The sequence below is a fragment of the Cygnus olor genome, chromosome 17 (genome assembly GCF_009769625.2).
Source record: "Cygnus olor isolate bCygOlo1 chromosome 17, bCygOlo1.pri.v2, whole genome shotgun sequence".
Classification (NCBI taxonomy): domain Eukaryota; kingdom Metazoa; phylum Chordata; class Aves; order Anseriformes; family Anatidae; genus Cygnus; species Cygnus olor.
This window is the reverse complement of record NC_049185.1, coordinates 5,783,099-5,803,785: the sequence shown is the minus strand read 5'-3', so window position 1 is coordinate 5,803,785 and position 20,687 is coordinate 5,783,099. Positions and strand designations below refer to the sequence as shown.

Here is a 20,687-nt window from a genome sequence, read left to right as displayed (position 1 = left end):
GGATTACATTTTGCATTGTGTTTTCATAACCTCTTGAATCCACTTGTCTCATGCATCCATTGAGAAGCCCCGACACCCAGATTAGGGTGTGTATGTTTTTTGTTTCAGAAATAATGATGAAACGTTTCCTTTAGAAAGTCTGGAAAGGAATGAAAAGCCTGATTCTTCTGGCTGAGGATGGATTTTCTTTCCTGGTTTTAATTTTGTCCTAGATCTCAGAGAACGTGTTGGAAAATATATTGGAGAAGTTGTCTTATATCTTTGAACACACAACTGAGAAACTGAGCAGCTGGAGAGTGGGTAGTTCTGTAAACAAGAACAGACAAAATGCACTGGGAGTGATGCATTTGCTGCAGCAACTGAAATGACAAGTGTCGAGTTCTGTGCACAACTGCAGTTGTTGAAAATCTGCCAAAATATTTATCTTACTTTGCAAGATTAATGTAATGGCTTGTTGATTCTTTTCAACTGCAATTATTTTTGTTATGACCCATGTAAAATGGCCAGGCTGTTACTGCAGGGATCTACCATGTTAATTTACCTGCCTGTATTATGTATCATAGATTTGTATTGAATTAAAGCCCATAGAAAGCTTAGTAAAATCAAATCTGCTTTTTCTTGCATTTTCACTGGTACTCACTATTCCTTCTTCTCCTCAGGCTTGACAGGGGACCAGCGAACTTACCATGGGAAGGAGAATGTGGACTCCAGGCATAATCGAGGGAGGGGAGGAGAGACGACCCGCTTTCACACTGTCAATGTGGCACAGCCTGTCCGATTTAGCAGTAAGTTGCAGCCTGGGAAATCTGGCCCATCTTTCTACTAATTAGTTTAGCAATTTAGATTAATTGTTCTCTTAAGGAGAAATTAATAGATTTTTCTCTTGCGTGGCTTTTAGACCAGTCTTTGCTCAAGTGAAGTACTCCTTAAGGTTTTTGGACACTTCCTTTATGTGTGTGCTGTGATGTTGCACAGTTTATATAGCAGGCTGATACATACGAAGAATCCAGCAGCTTCCTTTGTAACGCTACTTTTGTGCAACTGAAATTGTGATTTTCTTTTACGGACTGTGGGCCTAGTTTTCTGTAATTGTGATGCGTTAAGTGATGGTTTCATCCTTCATCAGGCATGATAGTCTGTCAGCTGTCTCTTGATGTGAGCTTGCAGTTTTCCCCTGGAAAGTGGGGAAAAACAAAATTGATTGCTTTTGATTGAAGTCATTTTGAAGATGATCTTAGAAGAAGTTGCAGTATCCTTAGTAAACTAAGTACATATCTGATGTTGTGACTTTTGTACCCTTTTTAAGAGAGAATAATGTTCTTTAGGAAGTGGGGAACTTAAGGAAATTCTTCCCTTCTTGCTTCTCAGAAGGAAAAAGTCTATGAAGGAACTATCAAGGAAGAGTGTAGGACCTGTATGTTTTGTTTTTTTTCCTTGTTACTTCCAAGTGTTAGTTGGGAATCTTCAAAAATACCTCTCCAATATCACCCTGCTCTTTTACCTGCATCACTGCTGGCGATGCTTTCTGCATCCTGGTACCAGCCTTATCTAAATGATAAATGTTCTGCAACTGTCCTTCTTACTGATTGTAGCTCATAGTGACTGCTGCCTTTGAATTTCTTTAGGTCCAATGCATCAAAGTCTCCCCTGCCTCCTCTTTCTGGTCTTGTTCTCTTTTTTGCTCCTTGGATCATCCAATGATTTGGGAATGAGACAGCACTGATCATGCTTGGAGGGAGGGATGGGGCAGACTAGGAAGGGGACATGCAGAGAAGAAGATACGGCAGGATTCTGAAAAAGTCAAGTGATTAGCACAAGTAAAAAATTAGCTCTTTTTTTTTGGGGGGGGGGGCTTATTAAAATAGGTATTTTGATTCCAGTATGGATTCCAGTAGCTAACTTGTTAAACAAATTTGTAGAGGACAATAAAACAATTTAGAAATTGATTCAGAGATATCTATAATACTCATGTTGTATTCTGTCCCATCCCAGTGATGTGACCAGTAGACCTTAGAAGATCCCATTGCTTTTTAAATAGAAATGGAGACTAAGGAAGATACGTAAAGGAATTCAAATTTAAGTGTGTCACTATTTTATGATAAAGATCACTGTTTCTGAAGGGAGTTCCTAGGCTTGAGAACAAGATCTCTTTGAATGCGTGCAACAAACATAAAACAGTTTGTGAATTTAAAGTTCCTTTCTTAGGTGTCATGCAAAATTAATTCTGCAAATGCAGGTGCTAAAATCATATTTCATGTCTGTTTTAAATTTCATCAGCCTATGTCTGTGATTCTATTAGTTACCTATCACCTCCAAGAATGCCAGTCATCAAAAGCCCATGGGTCTGTTTCATCCAGAAATGCCTCGAGGCTTTTTTTTTTGCATATTTCTTCAGTTTAATTAATTGAGAAAGCAGAGACTACAGTTCATACCATCACCTTCCTAATTTGTAAAGATGTCCTGTGCAATGACATTTTTCCAGAGCAAACAGCCATTGCCCCAAAATCCCCATCACCTTTAGTGATTGGCCATGCGCAGGAGTATGAATACTACTGAGCTTGTTTGTAAAATAAGGTTGAAATCCTCACAGCAAGTTGGGCATATTGCTAACCACCTAATAGAAAGATGTGATCGTTAAGTTGGCCACCTATGGTTTATCCTTCCTGCTTCTTACAGCTTGTTGTGACTTGGATTGATCAAACTGATTGGATTTATAATGCTGTTCAGGGAAAACCTTCCACTGTAGATCATCAGTCTTAATTAAAGAATTTAAAGGCTGTCACAGTGCAGGGAAACATCGCTAAGAGTTTTTCAGGGTATTGAAAAAAAATCCTTTGTCAAAAGCATTAGTAAAGGAAGTCTCCTGTGGTCTGTAATGCATGCATCTCCTATTGGTGAGGTAAATTATACATGGTATGTTGTGTATATGCATCTAAGTGATTACACGTTGCATTGTCATAAGCTGATTAGGATGTGTTACCTGGAAGGTCCTAATTTGGGGGGAATGGTTTCCCTTCTATTCTTCATGTTTCCTAGGAAAGTGCCCAACAGGGTGGCACCACTACGAGGGCACAGCCAGCTGTTACAGAGTGTATTTAAACGGGGAGAACTACTGGGACGCTGTGCAGACATGTCAGCGGGTGAATGGATCCCTTGCCACCTTCACTGCAGACCAGGAGCTAAGATTTATCCTGGCACAGGAGTGGGACTTGGAAGAAAAGACATTTGTAAGGAAGGACCAACGTAGGTGAGTAGGAAGGAAAGGACAGAGATCTCCTATTACATGAGAATGGTTTCTGCATGATATAATTGCTGGTAGTTCAGTTTGTATAGAAAATCTAGTGGTAAAATTTACTATAGGTTGATAACCTTGTAAAAGCATGTAAGAGCGGCCATCTCTATATTTTGTGTTTTAATTAACATTAGTAAATTAACAGGCTACAATGTAGTCTTTGTTTTCAGGCTGTCTCGGCAACATACGTATTCTTGAACTGCAACAGGGAAGATAAATTTTAAAGTGACTTACCACTGCACTACATTGTATAGAAATAATATTTCTTTAAAATTTTCGACGCAGTTTTTGTTTCCATTAAGCACCAGTAGCTTTGACAAAGACTGCAAGTTTGAGACAAGAACAAAGTGGAAAAAAAAAAAAACAAAAAGAATTGTAAGAACTGTGTTTTGGTGACTTGAGATATTTCATTCTGTGAGTTCACAGCAAACAATTCCTTGGGTTTTTTTGCCTGTGGGTTTTTCGTCAGTCTCATGGGCTGCCATGCTGATAGATCACCCACCAGCAGTGGTTCAGTAGTCATGTATCTCTGTCTCCGGAGACTTAGATGTTTTGATCCTGAACAGTGTCTGACATCAGTTGTGTATGTTTATGAAATATTTGAGTTCTGGATACTTTTGTGTGGTTTTTGAGTTCAAGATACTGTAGTGCTGTTATAACAACAGAATAAGGTGCTGCTTATGCATGGAAATAAAAGGCATAGTGAGTTATTTGTAAACATAGAAAACTATCAAGTATTTTCCTTTATTCCTCAACTGTAGTCTCTTTTTACTTTGTCCAACATATGCACTAAATTTTTTTTAAAAAAAGGTCATCAGAATGTTTTCAAAGTTAATTTTAAAGATATTGTAAGGTTCTTATTTTAATTTGTAAGGTATTCTAATTTCTTAGTATGTTTTGGGCTTGTATTTTTAGAATCTAACTTGATTTTTTTTATAGGTTCTGGGTTGGATATCAATATGTGATCACAAATCGAAATCACTCCCTAGAAGGCCACTGGGAAGTAGCTTATAAAGGTAGGCCTCTGAAATTATTACTTGGTTTCCGTGGTCCGTTTAACTATCTTAAAACATCGATGTTATCTGCAAGAACATCATTTCTTTCACTGATGGTGTTGAAATGCTGTGGGGGAACTGCTTTGCTTTACAGTATCAAAACAGAAGTATTTTAATACACATGCCTAATTTTCAAGTGCAAGAAATTTCATGAGTTTTCAGTGATGTATTGTGGAAGGAATGTGTTTTTTAAGTTTGTTTGGGATTTCCCCATGATTAAGCTGAGCAAAAGAAACTACTCTGTCGTTTCTCATTGCTTCTGGTGAATGTCTAGATTAACAGCTGATTCCCAATTCTAGTATTTGTGCAAACTAGTGTAGGACTTGTTTTTTAATGTTGGTAGGTTTTTATATGCTTTTCAGTTACCTTATTTTGCAGAATTACCCAGAGTTTTTTGCACCTTGAAATAATGCAGGCAGTTTACTTAAACCAAGAGAAAGTTTACCTTAGCCCAGAATTAATAACTATTTTTATGGAGAATCAAGCATTAATCTGATAGGCATCTCCGGCTGAACTTTTTCAATGGCAAAAGAAGCAGCTCCCTATGCTGCAAATGCAGAGACACGGTTTTATTCTTTTTATTTTTAACTAATTCAGGTGAGTGATTAGTTTGTCTCAGTCATTATATGAAGTCATATGTGTAGAATTAAATGTCTAAATTCTGTGCTGATATAGGTCAAGGAAAAAAAAAACAGGTTTTTACACATCAGCACTGTGAATTCCAGTGTAGCGTTTGAAAACGAATCCAGGGTAGTTTTCTTCTCATATACAGCTTTCAGTAATGGGAAATTTGCAAGGGTAACTGTCCATTATGTACGGACATATAATTATGAGCAGAATTTTGTGAAACAGTTGGATCTTAAAAAAAAAAATACTACTTTTGATGCATGAGAAGGGATTGAACCTGAGTAGGTTTCCAGAGATGGGACTTGTTTTACCTTGCTGCCATGTGCAAAAGTATTGATTTCTTTTGTCATTTAAGTAAGCAGATTTGGCTGAGTATTCAGAGGAAATTGCTCCTTCTTGTGGAGACAGGAACGTTTCCATTAGTTCCTTAAAGTAAGGCACCTAAAGATGCCTTCTGACAATAGGAAAAGGGCAGGGAGGAAGTTCAAACTTTTCCCTCGTAAGGGTTAGCTATTCCTCATCTGGACAAAACTCTTTATACAGGTAGGCTTCTCCTATGAACTCCAAGGGAAAAAAAACAATTATCCTTAAAAGAACCTTTCTTTGCTCTTCAGAAAGTTGACTGCACTGCCATCTGCTGATCAAGTGTTATAACTAGGGAGGCATAAATTACAGAGAATTGTGATGTCTGTTTATATCATAAGTTGTCTTCAACTTGATTCATTATATGAATGTAAGCCTTTTCAATGCTATATAGTCTTTTGCTTGCAAGTCTTTTATTTAATAAAAACATACCTGTATGAAGTAAAGTACATATTAGCGTTCAGTAGCTTCTGAAAGATTTTATTCAAGTTCCACTGACATGTAGTGAGGTAGACTGTGAATTCCTAGTATCTGTTTGAAAAGTGATTTAGGGTCCTATAGCTTGAAAATTTTAATCTATCATTGGGAGATGTGGAAGTTAAACCCTCAAAAAAATGATAGGAGAGCTTAATTGCGTTAATTATCAGACTTCAGTCTGATGTGTTTGAAAGGACCATCGTGTGACTAGGCTGCTTAATATGCTAACTGCAGGAGCTGTTGAAGTCAATGTTTAAGCACAGATTTAGAAAGCAGGCTTCTAAAGACGTATCAAATAATCTAATTTTCACAATTGTTGTATTTTGGCTTCTTGTTAATCTCTGCAATTTTGAATACTGACTAATTTAACACTAAGGTGCTGGTCAGAAGCAAAATTTTTAGTTATACAATACCCTTAATACCTTTCCCATGCCCTGCAATGGGAAAAATAACTCGATGTTAAGTCCCCGCTCTTTGGAACCCATGACATGCAGTCTGTTAACAGTTCGATGGAGGACCAAAGAGTAGATGTATCCCCACTGCAGGAGCAGGAGGGGCATTGCAGCATAGCCCTGTTCTGCACTGCACTCCAAGCCAGCAACGTGGGCTGTGGGGGAGCAGCTCTGCAGCGTGCTGCACAGGATAGATGATGTACTGGAAGCACTGGTAGGTGCTTGGAGTACCAGGTTTGAGATTTGTGTAGGTTCCTGCTTCACTAGCGTTTGGCCAGACCTTCAAGTGTACTGGTTACTGCTTCATTTCTCCTTAGCATGTTCAAACTCTTCACTGTTTGAAGAGGTGCATAAGAATTGGCAGGCAAACCCCATGGGACCCTGGAAAGAAGCATTTGTAGAGATAGCAGAACACGTTCCTACCGTAGCAGAATGTCAGAATTACACGGTTCTCTGACAACAGCAGCCTCTTCTCTCTGTGACTCACCCCCTCCCTCCCCACTCCTCGCCTTCCCCCGGAGGAGTGCTGCTAATGGAAGCTAAAGCTAGAGGACAGTAGCCTTGTAGGAGATCTGGTGTGCGTGCAATGAGAGACATTAGAGCCTCTCTAAAGCTCTGTATACCCACAGGCTGCTTACACCAATGCATCTTGTTCTAGGCTCTTCAGAAGTATTTTTACCCCCTGACCCTATCTTTGGTACGGCTATGTCTGAAAATGAAAACGTTCTTTGTGCCCAGCTTCAGTGTTTCCATTTTCCTACCCTTCGACACCATGGTTTACACAGCTGGTATGCTGAAAACTGCTACGAGAAGTCGTCATTCCTCTGCAAAAGGAGTAAGTTGGTTTTAGTTTGGTGTTAACTGTCTTGCAAGTTTAAATAAGCTTATAACAAATATTGGAAATCTGATAGCTATCTTTCTACTTTTTCCCAGTAAATTAAAAAAGGAGGAAAAAGAAGGAAGAGTTTGGCTTTGTTTAAATAGGAGCATTGCGATGGGTGGTTCTCAGCCACGATACAGTTAAACCTTACTAGTAAATATCACTCAAGTTGTTTCCTCATTTTACATGAAGCAAATGTTTATTGCTGGTTTATTTTGAATAAAGCAACTTCAATTAAATTCTTTCCAACCAATTCTTAGAACTGTAGGGCATGGGGGAAAAAAGCAAGTGTAGCTTCTGACTTAAAGCGGAAAAAATGGCTCCCATTCTGTATCATGCATGCCCTTATGCCAAAAGGCATTAAACTAAGAGAAGGGAAATACTTTTTAGCAGTATTTTCAGGTAACATTCAAGATGCCTGATATAAATGATAATTGCTTGTAAAAAATAACAATAATAAAATATATATATATATAAATTAACACATGTGGTGTTGAACTTTTACTGCGGTTCTTGAAGTGCTTTGTGTTTGCTTTTTCTTGAAAGCAGGATAAAGATTTACAAGAGTGTTAAGGGAGGAAAATTCAGCCTTTTTCTGCCTGCTTTTTCACTAGAAATATTGAAAATTAGTAAGACAGGCTATTGTGATGTCTATTTTGATGTGATAAACTTCTGGAATGTGAATTGAAGGCCATTTATGTAGTCAAAACATGACCTTTTTGGCCATTTCTTCAGAGTGGTGTTGTAAGGAAAGCAGTAGCTCTGCTAGATTGTTAACCAAAGGGTAAGGGGGAAAAAGATAAGATGTGTAAGTTGAGCAGAAGAATTCTGTGTACAGTTTCAGGGACCCCCAGTACGAGAAAGGCACTGACAGGACCTTGCCAAATTGAGGTGAGTTCAGTGAGGGCCACCAAGATGGTGCTGAGGGGGCTGGTGCACCAGTGCTTTGAGGAGAGGTGGAGGAAATGAGGCGCCCCCAGCCTGCAGAAGGGAATGCTTCTAGGGGACCTGCTGGCAGCCAGCCAGTAGCTGCAAGGAGGTTATCAAGGAGGTAGAGCCAGGCTCTTTGCATGGGTGTGTGGAAGGAGACAAGGAACAAAAGTTAAAACAAGGTTTGAACTGATGTCAGGGAAAATGACCACACTGGATAAAATACTGAGCAACAAAGTGGGACCTCCCTCATAGGTGATCCTGCATCGAACTAGAGACCTCCTAAGGTCTCTTCTAGTCTGAATCTTCCTGTATACCCTCGCAGCTGGGCTCTGCTTAGGGTGGAGGGGACTCATCACCCTCTCTGAGCAGTCACTGCAGGCTGGTAGGTCCCCCAGCTGTCTGTGCCCTCTCTGGTTTGGTACCTCCCTTTCAGGTCTGTGGGAGGAAAGGATGGTGAGCTGAAGACATCTAAGCTTCATCCACTGTGCAGGGATTAAGATGCAGCTAGGGCAGTGGAATTGCTATTGCCTGGCTCTCTTTTTTGGGCCTGACCTCTTGAGAGAGTATCCTGCGACTTGGTTCAGAGAAGTCCCAGCTTTTCCTAAGTACCGGGAGACAGGGAGGGAGGTGCAGCAGGCATGATGCTGAAGGCTGTCCTTCTCAGGCTGCTTGTTTTTCTCTTGAGTCCTGGAGAGGACACCTGAAAGCACGTCAATTCCATTAAATACTTAACATTCGCTTTGTCAAGTTTGAGCAGTAAATCATCCCCGCACATCTCCAGACTATCCATTTATCTTCCCCGCTCCTTGGAGATCCCTTCTAAAAGCTATTTTCATGTAGAAGCGTGACTTTTAACTGGTCATCTGCTTATGTTTTCAAATCATGTTTTGTAATAGATCAAACCGGGCTTGTCTGGCAGGCTCATAGACACTTGGATATTGATGTGCATTTCTGTTCTAGGCCAGACTTGCGTCGATATCAAAGACAACATTGTTGATGAAGGCTACTATTTCACTCCAAAAGGGGATGATCCCTGTCTGAGCTGCACGTGTCATAACGGTGAACCTGAGATGTGTGTGGCTGCTCTGTGTGAACGGCCACAGGGATGTCAGCAGTACCGCAAAGATCCAAAGGAGTGCTGCAAATTTACTTGTTTAGACCCAGGTAAGACTTGACTGTTGCAGTTTCATGCAGCAAAATTACTGCAGAGCTCGGTTGTTTTGGGGTATAACTTTGTTTGAAGTGGTGCATCCTTTTAGTGCGTTGACACTGCTGGGTACTAACCCCATCTGGGGAAAAATCCCACATCACAGGAAATGAAAAACTTCAGTCTGTTGCTAGAAATAATTAGTCTTCCTTGGTGCTACTTAGTGAAGAGCAGTAACTTGTCTCCTCTACGGAGGTTGACAGCATCGTTGATTTCTAATAGAGCATCTTGCGTGGTTTCTTTGTGATGTTTAGCTGTCATAAAAAGGAAAAGACATTTCTCTTGAGCACTAATTAAGTATCTTTTTCTGGACGTGAGCATTTATGTGTGGAAGTTTGCATGCAGGGATCAGATAGAAAGCACTGTTTTCAAATTATATGGAATTTTAATCATCAGGGCATGCAACCTTGATATTGAATTTGGCATCTCAGTCCAGCTTCTTTTTTTGGATCAGTGAAGTCTTAGGACTCTTCCGTATACTGTTTGGTCAGTGGCCTTTTGGGGATGTTGTTTCTTGTGTAAAGAGACTTGCAAAAAGAAATTTATTTAGCATTTGCCATGAGGGTGGTCAAATACTGGAACAGATAGGTTGCAGAGTCTTCATCTGGGGGGATATTTGAAGTCTGACTGGACACGGTCCTGAACAACGTGCTCAAATTGACACTGCCTGAGCAAGGTTTGGACTAGATGGTCTCAAGAGGTCCCTTCCAACCCCAACCATTCTGTGATTTCATGATATTTTAAAAGAACCTGATCTTATCTGAGTGCACCAAGAAACTATTGTTCAGATTCTTCCAATATGGAAAACACAGGTCAAGTCTTCCCATCAGAGGCTTCCATTTCAGCCTATTACAAAAAAGGGGTGCTTATTGGCATCCAAACTTGTGGTCGTTCTTTTTCGTGTCTTACCTGCACAAGTTAATGATTAAAGGCCCCGATCCTTCCTTGCTGTCACTTACATCCATTCTGACGGCTAAGCTTAACAGATGTTTGTAACTGGTGTTGCAGGTTGGTTGGGGAGAGTCGGGGGTGAAAAAGCAGAAGTCTTCCTCCTACTCTTATCAGCAAAGTTAAGACTCTTCGCTTTTTTTTTTTAATCTTCAGGAACAGTGTCAGCAAGGCATCATCCAACAGACAGGATAAGACGACCTGGGATAACCTCACAAAATGTTCTTTAATCCTTGCTTATACTGTGGGTCTTAACTATTTCATGAATACTGATTTGAAGACTGTATTTTATCACATCCTTTCTGATCCCTAAGCTCTTCTTCCTGTACTGATGCTATATAAGACTGTTTCATTACACTCTCGTCTGAAGTGTTCTGGTTTTTTAGTAACTCGGTTTTTGAGAGAAGAATCATCAAGCAGTTGCCTAACTTAATAAAGTTACTTCAGCTAACGATAAACACTGAAATTTTGAGATGACACATTTTAGTTTTCCTTCTGGGTGTTGATAAATGACTATTCCAGCTGACAAAATTAATGAATTACTTTCTTTAATCAGCATGCATTTATCTTTGTCCAATTCTTACATATATCTTCCCTAAGCTTTGTTGCAAAGGAAAGAAAACTGTTTTACTAATCAAGGGTAAGTGAATTCATCACCCAAGGAGAGACTGGAGGGAAATAAATCCCACTGTTGGGTTGGCAGGTAATCAGCTCGTGTTGTGTGAGTGGGTGAGCAACGATTACAAGTGGATAAAGAATATTACTCAAGGACTTGGTAGCAGGGGAATTTTTCAGTGGTAGGACTAAGCTGAGCAATCCCAGCTGTACTATCTTGAAAGATGCTTCTCATTTAGTTGAAGATAAATAGCACATGAAAATCTTTTGTGTACTAATGCTGAAACTGAAGTCATTTGTCAATTGCCTCTTCATGGATGTGGGACTCCTGTTGTTTTGTGGGGCTCTTGTTTGTACAGATCTGGAGCTCTCACTTGTGAAATGGAGTTAAAAGAAACAAAATATTTGAAAGAGCTGGTGATAGAGAAGCTTCTCTTTTGGCTAAACTGGGACAATTACAGGATATTACTACTGCCCTGAGTGTAAAACAGCCTTTCTGAAATAATCCGTTCCTGTTTATGTAGATTGAAAATCTGTGATGGCTCGTCTTGTTCTGTACAAGCTGGGTCTCTGTCTCTTTATTTTACTTTAATCTAGGACTTGACAATAGTTTATCCAGCTGAACAGGTTGAGTGGTAGGAGCTGTCAGAGGCTGGGAGCAGTAAGAAAGCGGCCCAGCCTCCCCAGCAGGCCCAAGATTTGCACTTTTAGCTGGTCTGAAGAGAATATGTGGAAGAGGCAGTGTCAGGAATTCTGACTACAAGTTTGCATCATACTTCACTGTGTGTGTGTTTTACTGAAGTCCTTTTATTTAAGGCAACTGTTAGAACTAATTTATGGTGGCCACAAAGTCAGTGTTGCCGTAACACGGAGGAGGAACGCTGGCAGGTCTGTGCTGTTGGGGAGGGGGTGTTGGTTGGTTACCGCTGCTGTGTGACTGCATCAGTTTGAGCTCTGACAGGGAGAGCTGCTAAAAGATTTGACAGCATAGAGGCTTTTGTACTGCACAGCCAGATTTGAGAGGGTGTTATGTTGGAGTTCTACGTGTAGTGCACTATTAAATGAATTACTCGGGAATGGGTTAGGTAATAAATTAGCCGTGTTAGCCATTCTAACAATACCTAAATAAAGTGGCTTTTTCTATTCCTAGCATTTGTAGCAAATCGGTATTTACAGTTTTTGTGAGGGTTCTTGTGTTCTGTAAGGAATCTTTGGTACAGCTTTTGCTGCTCGGTGGAGAGGAAGGTACTGAGAGCACTTGCAGCTGTGGTGGGTGCAGGAAAGGAAGGAGAGGGGCCAGGGGCTGGCTGCTCTGTCAAGTGTGCTGGCATGGTGCTGTACTGGCTGGGCACGGGGTTCATACTTGGTGCTGCTTGTGTTCTCTAGCATCGTGTAACCATCATGACCAGGTTGTGCAGCTGCTTCATCTGCTTAGCCACATCTAACCTCAGTTCCTTTCTTGATCGGAGCTCTTTAACAGGAAATTTGGGCAAAGAGAACAGCACAGTCACTTCTGTCTGTTTTTGTGAAGAGTGTCTGTCTGTTTGCAGGCTACTTTAAGCCCGATTAGTTGAATTGTGAAAAATACCTCTTGTGCCTGGCACTGACAGAACAGTGATAATTTGCTCTCAGCAGCCTTCCAACGTGGATCTGGTTAGTTATGGTATACAGCTCTAGAAACCCTAAGCTCCTGGGTCTGATCTGTGTTGTGCCACTTGCTTTCTGTGATTTTAGGAAAATACTTAATTCCTGTTTATCTTAATCTCTTATCTTAATCTCTCTTAATTTTTTTGAAAGATTGTTATCACGTTGATACATCTTTTTAAGGTATTTTTATTTCCTATCATTTAATGTTGATAACCATGCTACCTACGACACATGGAATTTGGATGACTGCATCTTGGTGATAATGAAAATGTTTAGCGATTTTATTGTTTGAAATAGGCAAGGTAAGATGCCGTGAAGTCATGTAGAAATACTGTGTAGATATGCCAGTTCTTGGGCCTTTCCCATAGCTTCCAGGCTTGCTGTTCTCTTTATTACAAGACCATCAGCCATGCCAGGGAGACAGGTTGATGCGCAAAATACTCTTAACCTTTGTTTTTCCCTTTTTCAGAGACCTGAAGCCTTCAGCGTTTTGTGCCTTTTGCTGAGTAACATATTTAGAAGCATTTAGGTCTCCTTGCAGTAAATAGATAAGTCATCTAATGATTCATTTTTTCTACACTTCTGAAATCTGGAGAACTGTTAAACCAGGCTAATGAATCTCCACTCTGCATTTCTCTCCATTACTGACAAAAGAACATCAAGGAAAAATGAGTCTTGAACATTAGTAACAGGCTTCTTTTCTATATTTTATGTAACAGATGGGAACAGCTTGTTTGACTCAATGGCTGGTGGAATGCGTCTGATAGTTAGCTGCATTTCATCCTTCCTCATCCTCTCTTTGCTGCTCTTCATGGTCCACCGTCTACGCCAGAGGCGGAGAGAGCGCATAGAGTCTTTGATTGGAGCAAATTGTAAGTAGCCTGTATTTGTAGTGAGTCTTGGTCTGTAAACGTGTGTAGTGTAAATGTACTTCAGGATGAAAAGAGCAGAAGAGATACAAATCTATATGGAGAACATCAGTGGAAGTCTGGTCAGTACTGTACCCAAATGTAGCTATGTACTGGCTGCCTGAATGGGTTATGATTTGTACAAGTTTTTTCTGTGAACCACTCATTTAAAAAAAAATAAGTACGTACTTCTCTTGCACTTAATGCTTATTGTTGATGTGTGGAAATGAGAAGTGTCATGGTCTTGCTCATCTCTGCCTCTGTGTGTATAGTTTCTTCAAACCTGAATGTTCTTCAAACTTTTTAGCCAATAATCAAAGAATACTTGTTTGTTTGTATGTGGTCCAAATCTGAAATATCTTCTGTGTGTGAATGATGTCTTTAGTTTGAAGAGCTTAGATACAAATTTAGCTGTGGTGCAGGACAAACAGGCTGGAAGCAGGTGGCCTTGGGTTTTGTTGTGTAACTGCAGCGAGTTGACCTGTATAGGTTGTTTAGGCTTTTCTAGGTGTTCAGGAGACATGAGTTCCTTGGCTGTGAAAAGTGGAAGAAGGTGTTGAGATCTGCCTTAACCTGAAAAAGAAAACGTGGTATAAACTCCTTTCTTTCTCTTATCTTGAAATAGTGCACCACTTTAACTTGGGCCGCAGGATGCCTGGTTTTGATTATGGTCCTGATGGTTTTGGAACTGGCCTTACTCCACTGCATCTTTCAGATGATGGGGAAGGGGGAGCATTTCATTTCCATGATCCACCTCCACCCTATACTGCTTACAAGTATCCAGACATTCAACATCCAGATGACCCACCTCCTCCTTATGAGGCTTCTGTCAATCCAGACAGCATCCTTTGTTCCACTCCAGGTATGCAGGCAGTAACTTTTCTTTTCCTTCTTGTTTTTATTTTTTATTTAAAACAAACAAAAAATATAGTCGTGTATTTTAGTGATTGTGGTGGGAAAATGTATTTCTCAATACAAATCTATTTCTGTATGGAAAAGATTTCTGTTAAAAGTATCATTCAGCTTGGGGGTTGTGGTGTGGTTTTGTTTGTTTTCTGGAAAAGTCACTGAAATTAAAGTGGAGTCCATGCTGCAAGCAGCTTAACTCTTAGTCTTTACTGATTTTAAAATCTTACCTTGGATGGGTTACCATCATGCTGGTACCTTTTCTGGTCTTTTGGAGCTAGGTCTGTAGAAACTGGTATTAAAGAGTAGAATAAATGCCAAGTACAAGAGATTTTAAACAAAACATAACCAGCCTCTTCTTCACTCCCCACTCCCCCCACCCACAGCCAAAAAATTTGACCAAAAATACCACTTTTTAATGATTCACCCAGCGCTCTTCAGTTTTGCAGCTGCGATATTAGCATACTGTAGAACTGATTCCAATTTCAGATTTCATAGCAGCATATCTCACAAGATAAGTAAGATGCTTGCACTAATCAGTCTTATTTATATATATCAATGTTATATTTTTGCTACATAATTTTCCTCCTTTGCTGTGTCATGTGCATTAATACAAAGATGGGAAAAGCTCAGAGCTTCCAGAAACCACAGATAGTAAATCTATTTGAGAATGTGAAATGACATACTTCACCTTCTGATTCTTCCTTTCTTCCTCTTTTCCAGATGGAGTTCTTTCTCAGACTGTGCAGAGCAGTCCTCCATCGCTAGGAAACTGTGATGTATCCCCACAGCTTACAGAGGGATCACTTCCTCCCTCAGTTGGTCCTTCTCCAGTGGAGCTGGAAGACTCTGCTGACAGCAGCACCTTTCTTGTCCCTCCCGACACACCGCTAAATGAAAACACACCGGCAGAAACTCTTACGAGCAGCCGTCACAGCCACTGTTCTCTCAATACCATTGTATAAAGGAATTAAAAAGCCGACTGCCGGTCAGAAATAGTTTTAGCAACTGTTTGCACAGACAAACACTAATCCATGGTTTGAACTTCAGAAGGAATCTCCACTTTGTTTTGAACACTGCTTTTATGTTCTAGATTAGGGTTGTGCCTCTTGTTTTTGGCTGTCGTTACTCGTTCACTAATCGGTTTGTCCTGTAAATATGGACTGTATAACTGCTCTTTTTTTTTTTCCATTGGCTATGGAAAAGAATGCAGAGAATTCCTTTGACTTCTAAGGAGAGGAAAAGTATGGGTAGTGTTTTTTTGTTTTGTTTTTTGTTTGTTTTTTAACTGAGAGGAAACAAAATCTACATCAGAAAAAGCTGCTTGGATTTGGCTGGATACCACTGGACCCAGGGAACAGACAATGGAAAAGGAGGGTGGGGGCAGTCATTGTTCAATCAGTTGCTTTCTCTCTTGCTTCAGTGCTACACTTGGAAAAGACAGAGAAGACTGAACTGCAGGGGAAGGGGCTAGGTGTCTGTTACACAGAGCAGGAACACTGAGGAGCTAAAACATGCTACCACGTAAGAGTTACACAGTACGAAACGTTTGTGTGTTTTGATCTGCCTTGCTGTTTCAAAACACCCTAGGGACCGGAGGATAAATGATCTACGCAATGTGCAACTTTGTCTGTTTATGGAAGTGGGTACTAAGAAAACTAGGATTTGCAATTACAATTATTTGTTGTTGGTAGCTGCAAAAATTAATGTTGTAAGGTAAACTTCTGTGCTATAAAGCAAATTGGGTCTGCGCAGTGCTGGCATCCCTTCAGTAGAATCCTCGTATGTGTCAGGTAGTACTTAAGGAAAGAGAGGGGGAGCAGTTAACTTTGATTGATGCAGTCTAACTTCACTATACGAAGCCCCCTGTTTGTTATAATCCCATAAGGAAGATTGAAGTGTTTTTCTTTGTAGTTTAACTCCTTTACAATGAACAGTTGCACAAAACTGGCCTGGATAAAAGACCATTGTTCTTGCTTTTCTTATTGCATGCTATATTTAGCATGTAAGTGTGTTCCCTCTCTTCCGTTTCACTTCTTTACAGTTTCTACAAATAACATTTAAAAACACTGATCAACACACTGTACATAATGTTTAATTGGACACTTGTTTCTTATCCTAATCCTATAAATGCCAACCCTATTCTAGGAATTCTCCCCACCCACACCCCAAACCATTTATCCAGGTTCCACAAGGGGTTATAATGAGGTTAGTGTACTTAAATCAGTAAAGCAGTCTGCTTCACTCTGATATGCGATCTTCAATTTTTCCCTCAGATTGAATTCTTTAAGCTAATTTGAACATTGCAAAAAGAGATTAATTCACTCCCTCACTAATCCCAAAGTCAAGCACTGTTGGTTTTGATAATGAGTGCAAAACAATCTTTACAGGTGGTTTTAAATTTAAGTGGGATTTTAGTGTACAAATAATTTGCCCCTACCCTCCATCCTCCTCTTGCCTCTGCTTCTCCTTGACTTACTGTAGCAGTCAGCAGATGAGATAAATTATAAGGAATATGTAAAGAATGCCCCTTGTGAGTGTTCTCCTATTACCTTATGAAGGGTACAAGCCTAGAGGGACAGGAAGAAAACACTGCATGGGGGTGTATATGTGAATTATTTTTCTAGTAATGATGAGAAATCATACTTGTATGACAAATCCTAACCCACTATTGTGGTTTCCCAGTGCAGCTGACTTTTCCCTATTGAATATGCTGCTACTTTCTATTCTGTGTCTTGCCTATAGGCTTATACTGTACTTGAGGATTGGTCTTGACAATTCAACTCCTTTTGCACAGAAAACTGTGAGTTTCATTATTGAGATCATATCTGGAGTCTTGACATTCAGGCACTTGCTAACAATCTTGAATCCACTGGAGAGTGAATCACAGTTCTCGTGTGCGCTGCTGCTGCGCGAGTAGGAGGAAGCACTGTTAGGAAGCCTCTTCGCCTGGAGTCGTACCACCACGGCGCGTCCTGTTCTCTGGTTTGACTGGCTCTAACATGAGCAGCACGAAGTGAGAGGAGCAATTCTCCACCCTGGGGGATCTGTTACCGTCTCCTCCTCTGAGTTCAAGTCCTGGTCTAACAAAGTGGATGGATAGCAGTAGTGAGAACCATGCATACAAATTGAGCATTTCTGAAGTATGAAAATAAAGCGGGTTTTGTGCATTTTTGAGCACATTCATACGTTTTATACATTGTATGTACTGATTTTTCTTTAGTTTTATAGGTACGAATGTGTGTGTGTGCGTGTGTGTGTTTCTGGGTGGCGATATATATAAAAAAATATATATATACTGTAGATGGTACCCTTTGTGCTGCGTCCAGCTAGGTGAAGCTAAGCACTGGGATATAAACTAGGCTCTTAGGGTTAATACTTCTCTGAAGCTGGCTACACTCTGTTGTAGGACAGGATGTGATAGTGTACACTTAAGTAGGATGCAAAGTCTATGCTACTACAATCTGTTCCTGAAAGTATTTTGTTAGCAGTGCAAATTAGAAAACTTCTAATTCCTTTTGAAGCCAGATGGAACATTCATTCTCTGTAGTATCCTAGCGCAATAACAAAAGGCCTTTTGGCTTGGTTTAGTCTCTGAAGCTGTGTTTTGTGGTTGAGGTGAACAGATACCTTACCTCACACATCTCATAACACTGCAGGAATCTGTTCAATATATATATTTTTTTATTTTACTTTTGGTTCTGTGGTGAATTTATTGAAAATAAGCTCTGTTACAATTCGTAACTTCATGATAGCTCCCGGCTATAGTTGTTCCAAATGCGGGCTTCTTTGTAGAAGCCTCAGTGTAATATTTTCCTATAGCTTCTGAGCCTTTCCCACTTGTATGTTGGCACAGAGGCTGCAACTTTCTCTCTTTTTCCCTATCCTTCTTCATCTTAACTGTAAACGAGGGAGATCTTGCCTTGAATGGAGCAGCTCACTAAGTACAGCTCTTGTTTACCTCTCAGTGAGCTTCTAATTTGGCAATAAAATTGTCATTTCTTTCCCATTTTAACATAGCTTTTTCACATTGAGCATTCTCTCTTGGAGCAGAGAACGTCACAACTGCTAAGACTTCTGGACCAACTGGGGAAGGGTTAGTTTTCTTGACAGCAGTTGACTCCTCAGCAAAACTTCCTTGCCCTTGGCAAGGTGACTGGTACATAACTTTGTTCTGAGCACCAGTTAAAGGGGTTGAAGCTTGATGCTTGCCTGAGGAAGACCTTACTGTTTTGATTGCCATTAGATTGATGAGATCTTTTAGAGTTATTTTGTGCATTGATTTTTTTTTTTTTATTTTTTTCTCCCCATCACCATTCACTTCTCTGGATGTTTTTCTTATCCACTGGTGCATCCCCAATCTTCCTGCAGATACAGCAGGGGAGGTTCCATTACCTTATCATTCCTTGCAGCACAAATGAGCAAAGAGGGCATTTCTCTTTGAATGTTCCTGACCACAATCTATCTTGTCAGGTGTCAGTACTCTGTCCTGTGCAGGGCTCAAGCATCCCATTGTGGCCTCTAACAAAACCGTTCCTCAGTTTCCCCTTCCTTACTACGTACTGTGGTGCCATATTGAGGTCTCTGCTGTTCCTTTACGGGCAGTCATAGATACTCACTTGTATCGATGTTATCAGTGATACATGTACACAGTCTCACAGCAGCCTCTCTTTTTTTACTAGGTGAGTTGTAGAATATTGTAATGTTAGAAAGACAGTGGGTTTAGTTCTGTGCTAGAAGATCAAAATTGTCATTCAGATGTACAAAGAACTTGTCTGCGTAATGTTCGGTTGTGTCTAGTCCTGAGTCTCATACGATTCCTTTATCCATTTGTGACAGGGCGCTGGTCGAGAAGAAAAAAAGAAGCAGGTGAACTTTTTTCCTGAAGGCTTAATCTTATGGTCTGTGCACAGCCAGCATTCCTGGCGGTTGCTGGGCTCTGCCTGAGCCAGTGGCACAGGGCTGGCCGACTTACGCGTCTCTGAAGTTTCACCTGGGAAGAAATTGTTTTTGTGACCAGTAACTTACTGTTCTTTTCCCATCTAATGTTAAATGAATTTGAAGCTGTTTTAAAAACTGTTTTTATCTTTCAGAAGTCTTTTTTTTTCAGTGATAAAGCTCTGAAGTTTTGATGTTTTCTCATACGATCCATAACATCTTTTTTTTTCAGTTGCTGAAATGTATTTTTTCCTCTCTGCTTAGCTAAAGAACATGAAATATACAGAAATTTCTTTTAAATATCCCTTGCAAGTTGGGAACTGGACCCTAAAATTAGAACAGATCAGTGTAGAGGAGGCAAATCAATCAAAGTTCATACATTCTGCTTCCACCGTTACCCAGTTCCAAACGAAATCTGTTTCTTTGGAATAGATGCATTCAGCAGTGAGGATCTGCTTCCCCTAACAATATTCTGCATTAGCTGCCTGCTACGGTACGACATAGCTTTAATTTTCCAGTATTGTGCACCTTGAACGTTGAGTGGGTTGGAGTTGATGCCAGCAGAGATGCTGCACTTGCAGCCTGCGTGCATGTCTATGCTGCACTGTAATCTGAATGTCAGACTTGTGTATGCCTGGGAGGCTGAGAGAGAGAATGAGACACTGCTTTTTACCTTCTCTTGGAAAATAATTTTAGCCAACGCTGCATTTGCAGGCTTCTCCTGTGTAGTTGGTTTGTGACTGGATTTAACTGTGGCAGTGTATAAAAGATTTTGATATTCTGTGAAATACCATGTAGAATTTAAATTTGATACTATAATAATTCAGTCCCTGTGACACTGTTTTTTGTTTTAACTTCTTTCTTTGGGGTTGGCACTAATCTTTCTTTTTCTCAAGATGCTGTGAGAAACATTTCATCCAAATGCCAAATAAATTGTGTTCTGTAAGACAAATGGTCTGTTTCAGTGTCTCCTGATTTCTCGCACTGGTGTGGTTCTTTAGCATTGTGAAGGAAGCCTTGTTAGGTGCACTTCCAGACCATGATCTTGCCAAAAGATCAGTAGATGTGTTTGGTTTCAAACATACGGCTGTAGGAGTGCCTGTGTGTACAAATATCAATGGAATTTACTTGTAATATGTAACTTGAAGAAAATCTTGTGTTGATACCCCTGGGGGTGAAGTGCAGCCCTTTCCTCTTGCCCTGATGGAGTTTCTGTGAACCTGGGGAAGGAGCAGAAGCGGGGCAGGAGCTGCACAAGGCAGCGGTAGGTGGGAGAGGAGGGAGCTGAGCCCCACAGCTTGCCATGGCCTGCACAGAGCAGCCGGGCTCTCGGGCAGCACTCGGTGCCTGATCCTGCCTGGGGACTGACATTTAACCAGCAGGGATCACAACTGCGTGCCCAGGGCCTCTAGAGCCCCTTGTCATCAGCACTGATGTGT

The 20,687-nt window shown here is 40.5% G+C and overlaps 1 protein-coding gene across 2 annotated transcripts in view; it reads left to right on the top strand.

The window, feature by feature from the left end:
- Nucleotides 1–20,200, top strand: part of DGCR2 (DiGeorge syndrome critical region gene 2) — a 49,162-nt gene extending 28,962 nt beyond the window's left edge. Inside the window, exons 3-10 of one of the 2 annotated variants that reach the window (XM_040576880.1) lie at nucleotides 660–785; nucleotides 3,028–3,247; nucleotides 4,232–4,308; nucleotides 6,925–7,101; nucleotides 9,040–9,243; nucleotides 13,216–13,368; nucleotides 14,030–14,266; nucleotides 15,034–20,200. In XM_040576880.1, the coding sequence (XP_040432814.1) occupies nucleotides 660–785; nucleotides 3,028–3,247; nucleotides 4,232–4,308; nucleotides 6,925–7,101; nucleotides 9,040–9,243; nucleotides 13,216–13,368; nucleotides 14,030–14,266; nucleotides 15,034–15,275 (1,436 nt within the window). In that variant the 3' untranslated portion in view covers nucleotides 15,276–20,200. The remainder of the gene's footprint in view (nucleotides 1–659; nucleotides 786–3,027; nucleotides 3,248–4,231; nucleotides 4,309–6,924; nucleotides 7,102–9,039; nucleotides 9,244–13,215; nucleotides 13,369–14,029; nucleotides 14,267–15,033) is intronic. The other variant, XM_040576881.1, reaches the window with a different exon arrangement.
- Nucleotides 20,201–20,687: the final 487 nt, after the last annotated feature.